The 21,410-nt window shown below is 40.8% G+C and overlaps 1 protein-coding gene across 2 annotated transcripts in view; it reads right to left on the reverse strand.

Annotated features, from left to right (window-relative positions):
- apoob (apolipoprotein O, b) overlaps positions 1–21,410 on the reverse strand; it is a 40,569-nt gene that overhangs the window by 18,781 nt on the left and 378 nt on the right. For both annotated transcript variants that reach the window (XR_004560074.1, XM_034168124.1), the window contains exons 2-8: positions 19,791–19,898; positions 17,734–17,862; positions 16,266–16,298; positions 14,023–14,077; positions 10,426–10,521; positions 7,111–7,202; positions 2,008–2,097 (exon numbers count right to left, since the gene is read on the reverse strand). Coding sequence is in view for 1 of the 2 variants with exons in the window: in XM_034168124.1 (XP_034024015.1) it covers positions 2,008–2,097; positions 7,111–7,202; positions 10,426–10,521; positions 14,023–14,077; positions 16,266–16,298; positions 17,734–17,862; positions 19,791–19,898 (603 nt within the window). In the remaining variant the exon portion in view is untranslated. The remainder of the gene's footprint in view (positions 1–2,007; positions 2,098–7,110; positions 7,203–10,425; positions 10,522–14,022; positions 14,078–16,265; positions 16,299–17,733; positions 17,863–19,790; positions 19,899–21,410) is intronic.

Consider the following 21,410-nt stretch of genomic DNA (forward strand, 5'->3'; position numbering starts at 1 on the left):
TGATTAATTTGACTTTCTGTCTCACTGGTGTTTCTTGACTCTGTTTGTCTTATCAAAGGTTTTAAGAATGTTTGGAGGAGAAAATACCCAACAGGGGTGATCAAAATATGCACTCAATTATATCATCTTTTCATTTCATTTACGGCATTGTGTAGGTGTAACTTCTTGAGTATTCTTTGATATCAAATTATCTGCTACGATATTTTTGAGTTAAAGCACAAAAATGAAACCTGCTGTTGTGTATCCGACTCCACAAACTATTTTGGGAGCCTGTACTGTGACAATTAGGACAAGAGATTACAGATCAGACTTTTCCATTGTTAAATTTTTACATGTTCACAATTTTATGTTTTCCTGAAAGAGCTTAAAGTTGAAGAGAAGTTTGATTGCGTGTAATGAAGGGGAACAATAGCTTCCTCTTCTTTTTTTAGCTGCTCCCATTAGGAGTCGCCATAGCAAATCAATTGTTACACCAAACACCTGCACCAAACCGTCCCACCTGAGCTTTCCCTGTGGTATGTTCAATCCTAATCCTGTTCATCCTTGTCACTCCCAAAGACAATCATAACATCTTCAGCTCTGCCTCCTGTCTTTTTGTTAGTGCCACCGTCTCTAAGCCGTCCAACATAGCTGGTCTCACTACTGTCTTGTAAACTTTCCCCTTCACTCCTGCAGATATTCTTCGGTCAAAAATCACTCCTGCCACCTTTCTCCACCCTGCCTGCACTCTCTTCTTCACCTCTCTACTACTTTGGATAATTGACCCAAAGTATTTAAACTCATCTACTTTCACCACCTCTACTTCTTGTAACTGCGCTATTCCACTGGGCACCCTCTCATTCACACACATGTACTCTAGTGTTGCTTCTACTGACTTTCATTCCACTTCTCCAGGATAGACTCAACCTGCTCTGTACTCTCACTACAGATCACAATGTCATCTGCAAACATCATAGTACATGGAGACTCCTGTCTGATCTCATCAGACAACCTGTCCATCACCACTGCAAACAAGAAAGGACTCAGAGCTGATCCTTGGTGTAATCCCACCTCCACCTTGAATGAGTCTGTCATTCCTACTGCGCATCTCACTGCTGTCACACCATCCTTGTACATGTCCTGCACTACCCTTACATACATCTCTGCCACTCCAGATGTCCTCATATAATACCACAACTCTTCTCTTGGCACCCTCTCATAAGCTTTATCTAAATCCACAACACACAATGTAACTCCCTCTGGCCTTCTCCATCAGTACTCTCAGAGCAAACATTGCATTGTATTGCTCTTTCTCGGCATGAAACCATATTGCTACTCACAGACATACCTGTTTTCTAAGCCTAGTTTCTACTACTCTTTCCCAAACTTCATGCTGTGGCTAATCAGCTTAATGCCTCTGTAGTAACAGGCATCCTCTCACTTTCCAAGAACTTATTAAACAATCTGATTAGAAACTCCACTGTCATTTCTCCTAAACATTTCAATGTCTCCACTGGAATGTCATCCATACTAATCTCTTGCACTTCCTGATTTACTCTCTCCACATCATCTAGCCTTTTCCTGCTCTCATTTTTTTCACTCATCAGCTCCTCAAAATATTCCCTCCACCTTCTCAACACACACTCTTCACTTGTCAGCACATTACCATCTGCATCTTTTACCACCCTAACCTGCTGCACATCCTTTCCAGCTCTGTTCCTTTGTCTGGCCAATTGGTACAAGTCCTTTTCTTGTTCCTTACTATTCAACTTCTTGTACAGCTCGCTATATGCCTTTTCCTTAGCCTTTGCCACTTCTCTTTTTTGCTTTACGCTGCATCTCCTTGAAGGGGGATAATATGAATAATAAAAAAAGATATATTATTTTGGCATATGCCACTTTCTATTTTATGTACAATAAAACATTTAATGTAGATGACCCAAACAAACTTGCAAAACAAATATTTGTTGAGATTATAATGACCTCAGTCACCAGTCACTTAGAGTAACCATTCAGGTGAGTGCTAACCTTCTTTTTGCCAAACGGTGGCTCTTTCCAAAGAGTTTCCATGGTAACACGGCCGCGCTGAGTCCATGTATATGCAGAGTCTCGACTTGTCTGGTGGGACCACAACAAACAGTACCAGTAAAGCAAGAGACCAATATCCGTGCAGTCAACAAATCAACAACAGAGCTGTGTGATGAAACTACCAAGAATCCATGTTCATTTTGGTTCCAAAAAAAGGGCTTTTAAATGGTTAGTGGACTGCATTTTTATAGCACTTTTCCATCTGCATCAGACTCCCAAAGGGCTTTACAATTATGCCTCACATTCACCCCCATGACAGGGTGCTGCCATGTAAGGCACCCATACACTCTGGGAGCAACTCTGAAATTAAAGACATTGCCCAAGAGCCCTTAGTGATTTTCCGGTCAGGCTGGGGTTTGAACCAAGGACCCTCTGGTCTGAAGCCCAATGCTTAACCATTGGACCATCACCTCCCCTATACTTTTAATAGTTGTTAACACATACAACCCCTGGCAAAAATTATGGAATCACCGGCCTCGGAGGATGTTCATTCAGTTGTTTAATTTTGTAGAAAAAAAGCAGATCACAGACATGACACAAAACTAAAGTCATTTCAAATGGCAACTTTGTGGCTTTAAGAAACACTATAAGAAATCAAGAAAAAAAAGATTGTGGCAGTCAGTAACGGTTACTTTTTTAGACCAAGCAGAGGGAAAAAAATATGGAATCACTCAATTCTGAGGAATAAATTATGGAATCATGAAAAACAAAAGAATGCTCCAACACATCACTAGTATTTTGATGCACCACCTCTGGGTTTTATAACAGCTTGCAGTCTCTGAGGACTTAATGAGTGACAAACAGTACTCTTCATCAATCTGGCTCCAACTTTCTCTGATTGCTGTTGCCAGATCAGCTTTGCAGGTTGGAGCCTTGTCATGGACCATTTTCTTCAACTTCCACCAAAGATTTTCAATTGGATTAAGATCCGGACTATTTGCAGGCCATGACATTGACCCTATGTGTCTTTTTGCAAGGAATGTTCTCACAGTTTTTGCTCTATGGCAAGATGCATTATCATCTTGAAAAATGATTTCATCATCCCCAAACATCCTGTCAATTGATGGGATAAGAAAAGTGTCCAAAATATCAATGTAAACTTGTGCATTTATTGATGATGTAATGACAGCCATCTCCCCAGTGCCTTTACCTGACATGCAGCCCCATAACATCAATGACTGTGGAAATTTACATGTTCTCTTCAGGCAGTCATCTTTATAAATCTCATTGGAACGGCACCAAACAAAAGTTCCAGCATCATCACCTTGCCCAATGCAGATTCGAGATTCATCACTGAATATGACTTTCATCCAGTCATCCACAGTCCACGACTGCTTTTCCTTAGCCCATTGTAACCTTGTTTTTTTTCTGTTTAGGTGTTAATGATGGCTTTCATTTAGCTTTTCTGTATGTAAATCCCATTTCCTTTAGGCGGTTTCTTACAGTTCGGTCACAGACGTTGACTCCAGTTTCCTCCCATTGGTTCCTCATTTCTTTTGTTGTGCATTTTCGATTTTTGAGACATATTGCTTAAGTTTTCTGTCTTGACGCTTTGATGTCTTCCTTGGTCTACCAGTATGTTTGCCTTTAACAACCTTCCCATGTTGTTTGTATTTGGTCCAGAGTTTAGACACAACTGACTGTGAACAACCAACATCTTTTGCAACATTGCGTGATGATTTACCCTCTTTTAAGAGTTTGATAATCCTCTCCTTTGTTTCAATTGACATCTCTCGTGTTGGAGCCATGATTCATGTCAGTCCACTTGGTGCAACAGCTCTCCAAGGTGTGATCACTCCTTTTTAGATGCAGACTAATGAGCAGATCTGATTTGATGCAGGTGTTAGTTTTGGGGATGAAAATTTACAGGGTGATTCCATAATTTATTCCTCAGAATTGAGGGAGTCCATATTTTTTTCCCTCTGCTTGGTCTAAAAAAGTAACCGTTACTGACTGCCACAATTATTTTTCCTGATTTCTTATAGTGTTTCTTAAAGCCAGAAAGTTGCCATTTAAAATGATTTTAGTTTTGTGTCATGTCTGTGATCTGCTTTTTTTCTACAAAATTAGACAACTGAATGAACATCCTCCGAGGTCGGTGATTCCATAATTTTTGCCAGGGGTTGTAGTTAGCGATAATTTATCATTCAACAAAATAGCAGAGGAAGAAAATAAAATAAAATCATACAATAAGAAATGCAAATGGTGCAACACTGACCACTTTATGTTAAACTCTCTCCCTTAATTTTTTTCCTTTTCAGTGTCACCATAGCAAGGTTGGCCTGCTGTATTAAAAAACATGCATGGACTGAAGTGTAAAAGGGGGTTTTGTGTGTACACACCGTATAAGACACAAGAGACTGGAAAGGGCCAGGAGGTGCTCACATATCACCTGTGTAGCTCGGTGGGTGCCATCTAGTACTCAAGGCAGTTCTGTCGTGTGTTGGATGTGATGACGTGTGGCAACAACACATGTTCCTAGATATGACATATGAGGCCCCAGGTCTTGCATTTTCTATCTGTACGCTAATTCTCCTGCATGTTTTCTGCTTATACAGGAATTTCAATAGCTACTGTCAGTGGTTGCAATTACCAGGCTACTTTATGCAGTGTGACAGTAACTTTTAGTGGTGCAACAGATTAGAGTTGATTCCTGAGCAGAATACCTCCCTCACTGTAAAGCATTTATATGAAATGTGGGTTAATTGGAAAATTTACATAATGTTGTGAAATACAGATTTGTCACAGGGAATTATTTTTAAAGTAATAGCTGCATAAATCTCGATGCAGAGTTGCAGTTAAATTAGAGCATGATAGGAGAAATTAATGTTATATTAATATTAAATATGCATGTTCCTTCTTCTCATTGTTTTTTAAAGTTCTTTTGAAAACTGGAAAGCAAATCTTAGGTCACAGTTAAATGTTTCACCTTCAAATTGTCTAAAAATATGTTTAAACCATTTCATTCATGCACGTCCAGAAATAAATAAATAAAATAATAACATGAATGCAAGTTCCCAACAGTCAAACAACAAAATTTTGATTGGGAAGGAGAGGCATTTAAATAAGATGTAAAAAGTAAGATAGTAAAGATTTCAGTGCTAGATTCTTGGTCATAACAACAACACCATCACCACAATATTACTGAAAGTTATAAGAAAAATATGACATTTTTATTTTAGCTCAGTTAAAGCACCAGAACCCATCCACAGATACACAGAAATTCAAAACCTTCACAGAAGAGGTCCACCTGAGACCCCCCTCCTGCATGCTCCCCCATGAACACAGGAAAGTGTGCAACAGTTACTTTTTCATTCAAAGTTTTACTTCGGTCCTGAATGAAATCTCTGTTTAAACAGCTGGTTCCTGTGCATAAAGTGGCAGCGTGCAAAATGTAAACACAAAATACACAAATAACTTTACTTTTTAGTACTCAAGTGTTTATGTAAAATTTGTTAGCTAAACATACAGGGGACAAGATTAATTTCTGAATACAGTCAAGGAAAAAAAAACTAAAGCCTCGGTCCCACCGAATAATAGGCCACGAATAATGAGCCACGCATGGGTGTGTCAGTGATTATTTGAAGAATGATCGACGTTTTAAGCCGTCACGTATGCACTATTAAGGCGTCTCTATGTGCCTCTCTGTACCTCGCATGTGCCTCTAGTAAGCCACGACCGACCTGTCATTTGAGTCCCGTCCAGCCTCAAGTGGCTCGTGTCGCCGCATATGATCCACGTAGCACCGTGATAACACGACATTGGTGCACGTTTAGGCATGGGTTTGGTCCAAACCTCCAGCCCTCCCACACTTGGTCCCTTTAAAGTGTGGATCATTTCCAAAACAAAAACATTTTTTCTTTATTTCTTCCACGGGTTACAGTCACCGTGATCCAACTTTTAACATTGTGTTATGTCTGCAAAATCGCTCTTTTGCACACGGTCTTTCTGTGTTCCTGGGCAGCTCTGCGCTCCTTCTTGCGGCTTCATTGGTGTTATTTCTTCTGCGGCTTTAAACACACAATTTTTACAATGTGATCCAACTTTTAACTTTGTGTTCGTCCATTATTATTTTTTGTGATCTGGCGTTCTGCCTAAATGTTTGTTTTGAGCGTGAGTCATTGTGGCAGTGCGCACACACTGATCCATTAACAAGATATTACATCTATCATAGACATACTTTTACAGCTAGGAATGAACATGCAACTGTTTTACCAAGCTATAAAAACATTTAAAAAATAGTTACCTTTAAGCTGTTCCAAAATACATTTTTCATGGAGCAGGAAAGAGGGAAAAAAGCGTCCAGATGAAAGAAACAGTCTTCTGTGATTCCAGAAGAGATTAGAGGTGTTTTCAACATCCAGAGTTTGAAAGAAAATGATTAATCCGTCCAGTGCACAAAGCAGGTGGAATTGTGTGTGCAAGAGGGCTGAGCTGCTCCAAAAATAGCCTGTCCTGTCCCTCATAGCTGCCAGGTCCTCGGATAATGGGCTTTAAACAGCCTTGTCCCACACACACGCCTCTATAATCCTCGTTAGTCGTCGTAGTAACTTGTACACAAACTACCCATGCTGTTGTTGCTAAATTTTGAACTTCTTGAAATTGGTGCCACGCTCAAAAGATGAGCCTCGTTAACTGAAGATTCTGCCTCTAAGAGCCTCTCAGAGCCACCATTCTCCCACGATAGTTGAATAAATCCTCTCGTAGCAAAAAAAACAAAAACATGTTGTGTGGCTCATTATTGGCTTCATTATTTGGTGGGACCAGGGCTGAAGTTGTAATAAATAGGTAAACAGGGTTGTTGCATCCTGCAGAAAAAACCCAATGCGTTTATGAAGTCAAAACAAAAATACAGCTCTCACCTTGCCTGAGAAAAGGATAAATAAACCACAAACACATTTCATTGTGAAACTGACAGACAACTGCCCCCATATTTACCAGTAAGGAGGAGAGGCACTCAGTCACGCTCTACCAGGTACACCTCTCTACAACAGTCTGTGAGTGTATCTGCTACATGCAAAACGTCAGTAAAACAACACTCACCTTTAATAAGGAGACAGCCTGCTGAGGGTAAAACACAGAAGCACTAAGTGCCATGAGACCAACAGGAAATACCAATCGCTTTACCCTGGAACCTGACAGACAGTGAAAGAAAGTTTTTTTTTAAAATATGGTATATATTTACTTTTACTGATGTCATTTTATTAGGGAGCTGAGCTGCAAAAATAAATAATATCCAAAGCAAGGTCAATACTAAGAAAAATCCCAACATGCAATGCTTCACCTTTAATAGTTACAGTTAGGTGATACTACACCTGGAATACTGAATGATTGCAATCACACATAGTACACATTTGTGTTTTACTCAAGTTGTCAGGTTCCACGCATCCTTACCCGCGCACTTAACCCGAAGGATGCGTGTATGTTTGTATCTCCTGTTCTTTTCAACCCATGTATATGTGTGGGTGTATATATGTATGTGTATATGTGTAGGGGTATGTATATGTATGTGTAGGTATAAATGTATGTATGTGTATATATATGTAGTGTATATGTATTTATGTGTTAGTGGGTATGTATATAGGTATATATGTGAGTGTGTATATGTGTGTGTATAAGTGTATATATGTATATAATGTGTGTGTATGTATGTACATATACAGGTATATATGCACAGCCCAAGCAGAGGGTCACCCCCTAGAGCCTGGTCTGGGTTAGGGTTAGTTTGCTGTGATTTGGCGCTTTATACATAACATACTTATACATGAATTGAAATGTAATTGAATATTGAAGTGTATGTCTGTGTTGATATGTAGTGTGTTGTGAATTTGTGTATATGTTGTTATGACTGTTATAATTGTTGGACTCATTCTAGCAGGGGTGGGCGTTGATAAGCTTTGCTTCTGCCCACACCCTTTCAGACTCACAGGCTTGTTTATATAACATTCATATTATTGGTATGTTTCTGTTCTTTCGGATTTGTGTGTGTGCCGAATAAATCCATTCAATCAATCAATCACTCAATTTTATTTATATAGCGCCAAATCACAACAAACAGTTGCCCCAAGGCGCTACACATTGCAAGGCAAGGCCATACAATAATTACGTAAAAGCCCCAATGGTCAAAACGACCCCCTGTGAGCAAGCACTTGGTGACAGTGGGAAGGAAAAACTCCCTTTTAACAGGAAGAAACCTCCAGCAGAACCAGGCTCAGGGAGGGGCAGTCTTCTGCTGGGACTGGTTGGGGCTGAGGGAGAGAACCAGGAAAAAGACATGCTGTGGAGGGGAGCAGAGATCAATCACTAATGATTAAATGCAGAGTGGTGCATACAGAGCAAAAAGAGAAAGAAACAGTGCATTATGGGAACCCCCCAGCAGTCTAAGTCTATAGCAGCATAACTAAGGGATGGTTCAGGGTCACCTGATCCAGCCCTAACTATAAGCTTTAGCAAAAAGGAAAGTTTTAAGACTAATCTTAAAAGTAGAGAGGGTGTCTGTCTCCCTGATCCGAATTGGGAGCTGGTTCCACAGGAGAGGAGCCTGAAAGCTGAAGCTGACTTTTATTGAGTCTTAAAGTAAATAAATATGAAATTGGCCATTGGATCCTTGACATAAATAAAAATAAAATCTCTACATGGTCACTGGATCATAGATCTCTGGAACAGGTTCATCCGAAAGTTGGCAAGACCTTATTTATGACATTGTTTTGGTGATTAGGGATGTTTTCATGTATTGTAATAAATATTCCAGAGAAAGGCAAGAGCTTCTCTCAGAATTTAGAATAATGGGCCTGAAAGATGTTTCTAGCAAATTAGGTGAATTGGAACAGTGGAACACAGCAGGAATCATAAATTGGCTTCAAGTCACGCCGAGTAACGCCTCTTTGCCCCGACTTGCACTGGAACCACTTCCTTTCTGCGTCGAGCACAGGACGCCAAAAAAATTAAACAGGTTTAATTTTTCAGCGCCCGACTTGCTTCCTCCTTTGCGCCCTCACACTGTTGTGGCGCTGAGCTGCATCGTCTCTGCACTGAGTTGCTTCCACGCGGCGTTGTCATAATGACGCACGGCGCAACTGGGAGCAATCGGGAGCACCCCCGGTGTGAAAGGGGCTTTAAGAGAGGAAAGCGGCCAGAGCAAGAGAGAGAGCGGAGAAGAGTCTGTTCAAACTTTTTAAAGGGGGACTGACGTCACCAAACTCCACCCATTTAGGGTGTATAGTTTCACAGAAAACTTCATGTGGTCAAAGTGAAGACACAAATGATTCAATTATTTAAACACATTAACTATCTTGACATATTATCTGTTCTAAGACACTCGAATGGAGACCCATTATTAACTGTCACTTAAACACATCCTTTGGCTAAACCAGAATATTTCACCATCAACAATATTGATAATGCAGAAAGATCACACATCAGTTAAGGAACACATGTCAATTAAATGGAATGATTATATACAAAGCATTTTGTTTGATTAATCAATACCAACACCATTAGAAGTCTTTTTATATATGTGAATCAAAGAATACTGATGCAATTCTTTTATTTTAAAAGAATGTCTTTCTTCACTTAAACCTAAAAATAATAGCTGTTATCAAGACAAAGTTTTATGGCCCTGTGTTGTGGAAGGGATATCATCTTGCAGTCTTGAGAGGGTCTGGCCTTAGCGTGAGGCCATAAAGGTGGGTTCTTCTGGCCTGGAGAAACTCAGATTGTGACGTGAAGCCATTATAATGTCATGCAATTCATAATGACCGAAAATTCACTGATAAAAAGGCAAGGGCTCCCCTTTGAAGAACTCTGAATTACAGTTTTGTTTTGCTGTGAATCCCAGTATTGGCCCATGGAGAATGTCGCCAAGCTTATCTGAAGATCTCCAGATGACTTAGGAATTTCTCAACTTAGAGGGAAAACAGTCTTTTGTCTGCAGTTCCAAACTCAGGTTTTTATTGAGACAGCATTATTGTATTTATTTAATTAGGGCGAATCGAGGCCATGGCGCTACACAGCTAATCCCTCTTCCTCAGCAGAGCGCGCGCAAGACAAAAACAAACGTGTTTTGTCAAAGTGAGTGGTCGGACCCATCTCCAACCACCAGCTAGCTCCGACGTAATGTGAACTGAAGCACACACAATCGTTAAGCAAAAAGGCTACTGATGTCGGTGGCTCAACTCATTTCTTACTGATTTTTAAAAGGAACTGGTTTTCAATACCCATCACTAAACACGACTGTCTCCGAGTTGTATCTTTTTCACATTCTAGAATTTCATAAAAGTGGTGTCATTTGCTACTGTGGTGAGATTATTCACTGCTATAAAAACTGTGTTTGACTGAGCTCACATAAGCACAGGTTACCTTTGGACAAATAAAGTCCCAGGAAACCAGAGAAGCCCACAACTGACAGACTGAGGACGACACCAGGAGGTGGGTCTCTGAGGAACTGGTACCCATCTGAAAGTTCAGAGAATGTGGGAGAACAGGAAAGAAAACTGGGTAAACACAACTTCAGAGAAGTAGTCAGCAGCAGGTATCATCAGAATGAAGGCCAAAAAAAAAGAAAAAAAAAGAAAAAAGAATGACATTAGAAGAATCCAGATTTTAGAAGCAATTGCAGCATTAAAAATAACTTTTCACACAAACAGATGACGTCTCAAAATTACTAATGGCCCAAAAGAGAATACAAATACTGTTTTCTGTTGAAGAACATTTAGATTTAGACAAGTTGGGACATGCCTATCTCGGCTTTCAGTGCTTACCAGTCGAGTGAGTATAAGAGAAATTGTGGAGAGCTGGGCATGTCCCAACTTGTCCTCTAACACTCCGAAACGGAGGTGTTCCTTTGTCTCGCTTCATCAGCGAATCGGTCGTGACGCGTGGCTTGCCATGACAAAATCTCTTGTTAAAAGTGAAATCTGCCAGAAAATGGCTGATGTCCAGCTCTTGTGATAACCAGAGAAAGAGCACACGACGGTCTCGTATCCATAGAGCCATCCATTTAGAAATGGTCAGGTGGCTTGTTCCACGTCGTCGCAGCTCGGAGCGCCGAGGGTCCTTAAAGGGGTCCTTAAAGCTGTACTAACAGACCTTATTCTCTGTGAAGCCCGTAAAATTTTCACTGAAAGCCAGATAAATTTTTTGAATGGTTTCCAGGTGCCAGTCTTTAACAACTTCCGAAAAAATTCTGATGGAAAAAAAGTCCTTTTCATTCCGCCATTTCCAGACAATGAAAATCCGACGAGGGGGCGGGACCACTCCTTCCCAAGGCGTGCTCACAGGCGAATGACGTCACCAACAGGCAGGCGTGGAAAAACTCACGCATGCGCACAAGGGTTCAAGCATGTCTGACGTAAAAACATATGAATGAAATCCATATAGTTTTGGAAAAAAATAAAAAGGACCATTACTTTATTGACAGACCTCGTATTTGTAGATCACCCTCTGTGCCTACTCTGGGTAGGGAATGCGGTGTTGCCCCAAGTTAAGGAGTTCAAGCATCTCGGGTCTTGCTCATGAGTGATAGGACAATGGAGTGTGAGACTGGCTGGAGAATCGTGCAGAAGGGGTGGTATTGCAATCGCTGTACCATACTGTTGTGACAAAAAGGGAGCTGAGCCAAAAAGCAAAGCTCTCAATCTACTGGTCAATCTTCATTCCTACTCTCACCTATGGTAATGAGGATTGGGTCATGTCCGGAAGAACTAGTTCGTGGGTACAAGCGGCCAAAATGGCGTTCCTTAGGAAGGTGGCTGGTGTCTCTCTTAGAGAAAAGGTGAGAAGTTCGGTCATCTGTGGGGAGCTCGGAGTAGAGCCACTGCCGCTTCGTGTTGAAAGGAGCCAGCTGAGGTGGTTCGGGCATCTGGTAAGGATGCCCCCTGGATGCCTCCCTAGTGAGGTGTTCCTGGCACGTCTATCTGGGAGGAGAACCCAGTGAAGACCAAGGACTAGGTAGAGAGATTATATCTCTACACTGGCCTGGGAACGCCTCAGGATTCCGCAGTCAGAGGTGGTCAATGTGGCCCGGGAAAGGGAAGTGTGGGGTCCCCTGCTAGAACTGTTGCCCCAGCGACCCACAGCCCTACATCAAAATGAATAAACCCAAACATTTAGGCCACAACATCAGCATGGCAGCAATGAGATGGTACATTACAATTTTGTCAAATGACACCCAAAACACACACCTGACCCTCATGTCATGCCACAAGTGACAAAAGTGCACAAGGTAACAGGCAAGCATGGATTCAATACATCTGGAGAGGTTACCGAATCATCCAAATCCCCCTTGACTGTTATGTTTTTGTCCAGTCATAAGTACAAGATGTCTCATGTTTCTTAAATGAGGATTTTCTTGCAAGTTTCTTTTGAGCAAAAAATCAGTTTGCAGTTTTAAATCAACAAATCACACAAGACAGTGGAGATGACACCTCAAAAAAATAGGGAAAACTGATATAAGTAGCAAAATATACATATTTTATAGTAAGTTGAAAGTAATTATACTCATTATCACTGAAAAATAAAGTTTGTACAGCTTCTCAAAAGTATGTTAATTGGACAGCGCGCTTTCAGCGCGCCTTCAGCGCGCCTTCAGCGGTTACATGATGCCGTGACGACACAGGCTGGAGAGTCCCGTCTTTGTCTGTTCGATTGACAACAGGAACAGATGGACCTCAGACTGTGACAAGATCAAGAACTTTTCTGACTCCTCTTCAAGTGTGGATTATTTCTGACTCGGATCCTGAGGATGTTGCAGCAGTGATTAGACCCTACAGATTGGAGCCGTATCTTTCGGACGAATATTCAAACCAGGAGTATTCTGGCAGCGAAAATAATGCCGACGGAGTTTATGGCGGAGCCGAAGCAGAGGCAAGAGACGTGCCAATTCCGATGGATTTTGAAAGGCTGCAGAATATGGAATGGTAAAGGAGGCTTTGATTTTTGTTGCTGCTGTTTATAACACTCTAATTACTCTAATTATGTCATGTTTACATGCCGCCGCCGTGTTTACGCCGCCGTCGTGTTTTCATGCCGCCGTCGTGTTTACACCGTCGTGTTTACATGCCGCTGCCCTGTTTTCATGCCGCCGCCGTGTTGCTGCCGTCGTGTTTTCATGCCGCTGCCGTGTTTATATGCCGCTGCCGTGTTTACGCCGTCATGTTTTAATGCTGCAAGATTATTGTGAACATATTATTTGGGGTTGACATTTTATGTGTTCCTGTGAACAGTGAGAACATGGAGACGGTAGAGGAAAGTGTCTGCTGTCTGGAGCAAATGTGGGTGTGCGAGCGGAGGGAGCGACAGCCGGACATTTCGTGCATCACACAACACCGCAGCTTTCGATCAATCTGCCTGGACTTGAAAAGGCTAAAACCTTTCGCCCATGTGTTTGTGCAATATGCTGCTACACACTGGTCAGGCATATCGACAAACAAGTCCCTGAGAGCTGTGTTTAATCAAAGTTTCTGCTGCTAAAAAAAAAAGTGTAAACAACGGCCACCAGGCGCGCGAGCCAATACGGTCTACAGCCTGTGACGTATTTTTGGCTTGGTGCTCAGTGGGAAGCTGTTCAGGGGGCGTGCACATTTTTCAGTGGCGGGACGTTCAAATGTTATATATAACGGGAGAACTGCGTCCATTTTCCCAAAACGCTTAGGTTGACCGAATTATATAACCTTTGTTACATAATAAGACTATGTTGTCTTTAAGTGTCATATCCACTTTAATCAACTGTCAAACTTATCCCAGAGCAAAAGCATAAAATCTACTCCAATTCTATTCCAATGTTTATTATTCTCTTAAAGTTTTAGTGTACCAACCCTTAACACCAGATTCTGTAGAATGTGTGCCTAACAGCAGGTTAAAATATATTTTGTAGACTTTTAACAGTTTGTTAAATGATTAACTGTGATTACACTCAGGCTACATGACTCTGAAGGACTTAAAACAGGGTTTTCTCACCTGTGACCTTTGTTATGGAGGCGGTGATGGTAGGCTCCACAGTGCTGTAAGCTTTCTACTGTGCAAAAATCATCAGCAGACACAGAGAGTGCAAGACAGAAGAAAACACTGAGTTAATGGATCTGTGCTATAAAACAATATTTCTTCCATTTGTATATGTCAAATTGCTTTATAAGACAAACTACTATTAACAATGTATGCACAATGGATTGCAGTACTTCTGAAGATATTACTCAATTAACTGATCATCAGAAAAAAAAAATCTGCCAAAAATTTTCAATGTCAATTGTTTAAGTCCTCTAATTCTTCCCGGGAGATCCTGAGGCATTCCCAAACCAGCTGGGAGCTATAAACATGTCCTGGGTGTTCTCCAAGGCCAACTCCCAGTTGGACATGCCTCAGGGGGCTCCTCACCAGATGCTTCAACCACCTCAACTGGCTCCTTTCAATGTGAAGAAGCAGTGGCTCTATTGTGAGAACCTCCCAGATATTCAAACTTATCACTTTGTCCAGGAGTCTAAGCCCAGATAGCAGACGGAGGACCGGATGGGTAATACTACATTCTAATCCAAATACATTTTTTCCACAAATCTGATTGGTTAAGTGTGTGAGATTTCAGATTGTATAACATCGGGGTAACGGTGGCAAAATACTGGTCCATTTCACATCTGGATGTATTAGTTTGCGCCCTGACCGGTGTTCTGATGAGATGTCGTTGTTCTCCGTACAACTGTGCATGCGCAATATTGTCAGGATGCGGAAGTGTCGATTTAAGCGACAAGACACACAATTCGACAGAACACCGACTGTGCGCGTGTGCGCTGCTAGCGCTGTTAACTGTGAGCGAGAGAAAGTCGTGTACCGATGTCGCCACCAAAATAGGTCAAATTAAGCTACCATACAAAAGTATTGATGTGGATTCTGATACAGAATTACTATTTCACATGTGATGGATTTTCATGTTTGATGGATTACTCTGCGTCCTGACCGCTGTTGGAGCGATGCTGCCTCGGCTCGACGGTAAGCCTCGCCAACCGAATTACTTACAAAAAAATAAACTGTGCAAACGATGGAATTGAATTAGAATGGGAATAACCCCTTTGTGTCTGATGATTTGTGGATGTCCATGCTGTTGTACGATCGCAAATAGCCATTTTACGGCTTTGCTAACGCATTGCTGTAAACTCCTTTTTACCAACTCCGCTTACACGTCACCGGTAAAGCTCAATTTGCGACAGTTTAACCAGCATGAATGTCTGGAAATCAGACACAACAGGGTTATTCCCTAAATATTATTTCATCTTTCCAGACTAAATGAGCAAGTAATCAAGTGTAAAACAAATAATAATAATTTGCATTACTTGATTGTTCAAAACTGTTCAAAGAAGAATTACAATGTAGAAGAATTTTTAGGTCCTTATTTGAACTATGATGAACTATCAAGTGTCCTGATTTGTATATATGTATGTATATATGTCCTCTGGCTGAACTAGCAGGTGTTCAACCCAAAAAAGGGCTCTATTAGTCATTCGGTGTGCCAGGTACTTTCCAAGGCCTCTTAGGTACTTTCCAAGTTGGCAGCAGAGTTGGCTGATATCATCCCAGCAGTAATGAGCCCGCAGGCCAGGTGCAGTGGACCTCAGGCCAGCTGCACCTGTGGCAGATGGTGTTTTTTAAAAAATCAGTTGTAAATCCTTCGAGTTTTAATGGGAGCGTTTGTCACATTGAAATAATGACCTAACACCTGCTTAGGGTTCACTAAAGGACGCTTCCAATAGAAAACCATGTCTTGGGAATAAAATAAATAAAAAAGTCGAAGGAGGAGCGATGCCCGCAGGTCTCCAATATATAGATGAGCGCGGTCGTCGCATATTCAGTCTCTCTAGAGGACTCAGTTTGTATAAGCTCTGTGTCGAAGGCTTAAATAAACTTAAAAACTCTGTGCATTTTATCTTGCTTAAGGCTGAATTATTCCAAAGTGTTGTGTCCTTTTCTTGCAAACCACTTGCAATTAGTTTGTGTTATCTAAAGAAGACATCTTGAGACGACCAAAAAGAAGGACCACGACAACAATAAAAATTGTTCAAAGACGAATTTAAAGTTAGTTACCATTTTGACAGGAACTAAAACACTGATGGTGACCATCACATGTGAATGATACCTGAAGTGTTTACGGCCTGAAAAATTAGACCTAAAACAATTAAACAGTTAATATTATTTTCATCATCTTGAAGACAACTCACCTCAACTCTGTCCAGTCCAGACTGGCATGTTTGCTACAAATAAATACACATATTAAACAAAATGAAACTGCCTGCAGCAAAGAAGTAGCAGCAACTTAACAAAATGTAATGGAAACTTCAATAATTAACTGTCTGGTCACAAAAAGAGAACCACTTCGACATATTAATCACATTAAAACACTACAGATCATCCCCTAATTCATTAAAGGGAACTTCATGTTTAAATGTGACCAATTATTCTTTTGCACACACACCTAAAGATGACAAAAGCTACCTCACACCAGCATGACGTCCTTTACTTCGGATGCCTAAACAGTGTTGGAGACATTTTTCTCCACCATCTTCCCGTTTTGTGTTTTTTTTTGTCTCGAATAAGCAAACCCTGGATGTGTACACTTATTTCTACAGGTGTTCCTTACATCAAATATCACATCTTACTCATGTATGCATTTTCAAACCACAGGGCACAAATTGCAGACACTGTGCAATATTTTTGGTTCTAAATTCATGAGGATATACTTAAATTCATCTGGGTTATAAAAGCTTACCCAAAACACATTGATGCTACATATCAGGGATCAAAACTACAGAGAAACAGAAAAGTATGACAGCCAAGACCCACAGTACTGTGGTGGAACCGAATACACCACCAAAACAAACAGACATATCACGATAACTACTATACTAACTTATGGTATGTGGGTATCAACTTCATCATTTTTGTATGTACAGTGCTTCTGGAATGTATTCACAGCACATCATTTTTTCCACATTTTGTTATGTTACAGCCGTATTCCAAAATTAAATACATTATTTTTTCCCCTCAAAATTTCTACTCACAACACATGATTTTTTTTTTTTTTTTTTTTTTTTTTTTGCAAATTCATGAAAAATTAAAACTAAGAAATCACATGTACACAAGCATTCAGACCCTTTGCTCAATACTTTGTTGATCCACCTTTGGCAGAAATTACAGTCTCTAGTTTTCCTGAATATGAAGACTTTGCGCACCTATCTTTCTATCCACCCTGAGCCATCTGCTCATTTATAAGCTTCACTAACAGTGGGATAAACGAGTGTTTTCATTGGTTATATTTACGAAGAGAAACTCTGTACCTGCTTCCTGAGTTAAGTAAAATATTTTCAGAGTGCAGTACATGAGACACATCTGATAAAATATTGTCAGCAAATCTGAGGATTGCTTGTTCAAATTAATCTTGAAGAGATACAGCTACCACCATACCAATGATTTTGCTAGCTATTTTTGTCAGATTTAGGATTTGAGTTTTTGATTGAACTGTTAAATTGCCAAACCAGCTTGCAATACCGTACCGTAACAAAGAATCAATAGTTGCTCTGTAGAACATCAACATAACATTCCAACATGAAAAGGATTTTTCATCATGTTGTTTTTGGCAACAGACAGCTTTGCTTTAATGGATTTAACAGGGTGTGTCAAAAAAATCACCTGACATTTGTGCGTGTATGGTTCTGCCCATTTCCTGACTGCAGCTATGCTCTGCTCCAGCGGCTGTGGCCCTGCTTCCGGCTCAACAAAAGAAATCTCTGGTTCAGGTCTGGTGTATAAAGATGGCAGCTGCAGCAACAAGAAGAAAACAGCAAAGAGGGACATGCAGACTGTCAGTTTCTTGTCTGCTTGTGAAAATAATACACGATCCCTGGCAGTGAACGTACAGTGCATCCAGAAAGTGTTCACAGCACTTCACTTTTCCACATTTTCCAAAATGGATGAAATTAAGTGTTTCCTCAAAGGTCTACACACACAAGGTAACATAATAATGTGAAAAAAATTTGAGAGCTTTGCAAATGTATTAATAAAAATAAAAACCTAAGAAATAACACGTACTTAAGTATTCACAGCCTTTGACACGAAACTCAAAATTGAGCTCAGGTGCATCCTGTTTCCACTGATCATCCTTGAAATGTTGCTACAGCTTAACTGGAGCCAACCTGGGGTAAATTCAGTTGATTGACCATGATTTGTAAAGGCACACACCTTTCTACATATAAGGTCCCACAGTTGACAGTGCATGTCAGAGCACAAACCAAGCAAGAAGTCAAAGGAATTGTCTGTAGACCTCCGAGACAGAATTGTCTCGAGGCACAAATCTGGGGAAGGGTACAGAAACATTTCTGCTGCCTTAAAGGTCCCGTACAGTGGCCTCCATCATCTGTAAATGGAAGACGTTTGGATCCGCCAGGACTCTTCCTAGAGCTGGATGCCCGTCTAAACTCAGTAATCGGGAGAGAAAGGCCTTAGTCAGGGAGGTGACCAAGAACCCGATGGTCACTCTGTCAGAGCTCTAGCATTCCTCTGTGGAGAGAGGAGAACCTTCCAAAAGGACAACCATCTCTGCAACAAGCCACTCCTTAGTAAAATGCACATGGCAGCCCACCTGGAGTTTGGGAAAAGGCACCTGAAGGACTCTCAGACCATGAGAAACAAAATTCTCTAGTTTGATGAAACAAGATTAAACTCTTTGACATGAATGCAAGGTGTACTGTTTGGAGGAAACCAGGCGTCAACCCTCCAATGAAGTATGGTGGTGGCAGCACCATGCTGTGGAGATGTTTTTCAGCGACAGGAACTATGAGACTAGTCAGGACTGAAGGAAAGATGAATGCAGCAATGTAAAGAGACATCCTGGATGAAAACCTGCTCCAGAGCGCTCTTAACCTCAGGGCGGAATTTCATCTTTCAGCAGGACAATGACCCGAAGCACACAGCCAAGATATCAAAGGAGTGGCTTCAGGATGACTCTGTGAATGTCCTTGAGTGGCCCAACCAGACCCCAGACCTGCATCTGACTGAACATCTCTGGACAGATCTGAAAATGGTTGTGCACTGATGCTCCCCATCCAACCTGATGGAGCTTGAGAAGTGCTGCAAAAAGGAATGGGTCAAACTGCCCAAAGATTGGTGCACCAAGCTTGTGGCATCATAATCAAGAAGACTTGAGGTTGTAAATGCTGTCAAAGGTGCATTATGGAAAGGGTGTGAATACCTATGTATATGTGATTTCTTAGTTAAATTTGCAAAAAAAAAAAAAAAAAAAAAAAAAAAACTTTTTTCATGTCATATGGGGTGTTGTGTATAGAATTTTGAGGGGAAAAATTTTTTTTTCTCCGTTTTAGAATACGACTAACATCCAAAATGTGGAAAAAATGAAACGTTGTGAATACTTTCTGGATGGATTGTACTAACAACTACCAAGATGCACTGCGGTCTGATCACTCAACCCTTACCAAAAAATAGTACCAATAAGTATAGAAAAAGTAAACTGGAAGTATACTTGAAACATACTTGCATGTACTACTTTTTGGTAAGGGAACCAATGCATATGGAATATTAATTTTTGATACAATGTTTGTTTTGTTACCTGGCCAAAGGTAAACAAATCTTCTGTGTGTCAGGCTGATGGGTGGAGGGGCCCATTAGTCTTCTAGCAGAAGTGACAAAGACCTCTTAAAACTGAGTGTAAACGAATCCACTAATAGACCTACTTCTTCAATGCTGAGACTTTGCTGTGAGTCCTTCTTCCCTTCACTGGCAGCCAGGACTGTGCTGCTCAGCAACACCGGCAGCCCAGGAGCTGGGACACACAGTGACATCTGGTGGCAAACATACAGAAAACAAAGTAGTTGGTGGAGATGGGTGACAATGAATCACTACATGAACATCAGTTCTACCAAGACCCTCAACAATTTCAGACCAATCGCACTAACATCGATTGTAATGAAATGTTTTGAGAAACCTGTAAGATCTGAAATTCTGAACTGAGCACGACCTTAATCCCATGCAATTCGCTTATAGGTCCAACAAAGGAGTAGAAGATGCTACAGTCACTTTTTAAACATCTGGAGGGGAAAGGAACACATGCAAGACATTTCTTTGAGTTTTCAGTCCCATGTGTTAGCCTCAAGGCTTTTAGAACACTTTAACGCAAGTAACAATGTGGGCTGGATTTTGAACTTTTTAATTGAAAGGACACAGAAAGTGAGAGTGAACGGAACTGCTTCAGATCAGGTTACATCCTCCACTGGTTCCCCACAAGGATATGTGCTCTCTCTCCTTTCTTTTTCATCCTCTATACAAACATGCGCCGTAGTAGCAGAGAGGATAGAACTCTTTTAAAGTATGCAGATGACACAGTTATTGTCAGCCTGCTCAAAAACAATGATAGAAGCCACGGCACAGCTGTTTCTGATTTCCTTGACTAGTGTCGTAAGTCTTTTCTTGAGATAAACATTTCTAAAACAAAAGACATGATCACTGACTTACGCAAAAACAGTGCTCCCAATCAAGAGGTAACAGTTTTAAAAGGTCAGACAATGGAGTGTGTCAGCACATATAAATATCTTGGAACCGTCATCAATAAACTGAACTTTGAGGCAAACTGCAACGCTGCGTATAAAAAGGGACGCCAGCGCCTGTATTGTCTGTGAAAATTGTCCACTTTTAACATTGACAGAACCATGCTGACCTTGTTTTATCGTGCTTTTATAGAATCAGTTTTATCCTTTTGTCATGTTTCATGGTTTGGAAGCGTGTCCCTCAAAAAAAAAAAATTGTTTAAACCAAATTGTGACATGGCCGAGCAAGCTAATTGGAGAGTCTCAGCTTCATCCAGAATCCCTGTATACTGAACAGGTACAGAGGATAGGTGGTTCGATTGTAAGAGGATGGGAGTCCTCTCTTACGGCGCTTTTAATGGTGAGTGTCAGCTGCTCCCTTCAGGTCGGGGTTCAGGGTACTGGCGTGTAAACCAAACGCTACAAAAACAGCTTTGTACCAGCAGCCATCAGTGCTGTTAACAAGTGAGAGAAACTGCAATATAACTTATGTATTTATTTTTTGTATAGTTTATTTTACCTTATTTTTATCCTTTGGTTTGATATAGCTGTTTTTAGACCTTTTTATCTATTGATGTTTTAACTCGTTTTGTTTTTTTTATCTTGGGGTCGTCCTTTGTTGTTCTTTTAGGCTTAGCACGGTCGTCACTTTGTGGTGTTCTGTGTTTACAAAACGAGATGACTCACTCACTGTAAACCAAATTTATGATTAGTACCAAAACTACTATTTTAGTCGTTAAGAGAAAAGTAGACAATTACGACAGTTGGGTA

Source organism: Thalassophryne amazonica, chromosome 1 (assembly GCF_902500255.1).
Source record: "Thalassophryne amazonica chromosome 1, fThaAma1.1, whole genome shotgun sequence".
Lineage (NCBI taxonomy): Eukaryota > Metazoa > Chordata > Actinopteri > Batrachoidiformes > Batrachoididae > Thalassophryne > Thalassophryne amazonica.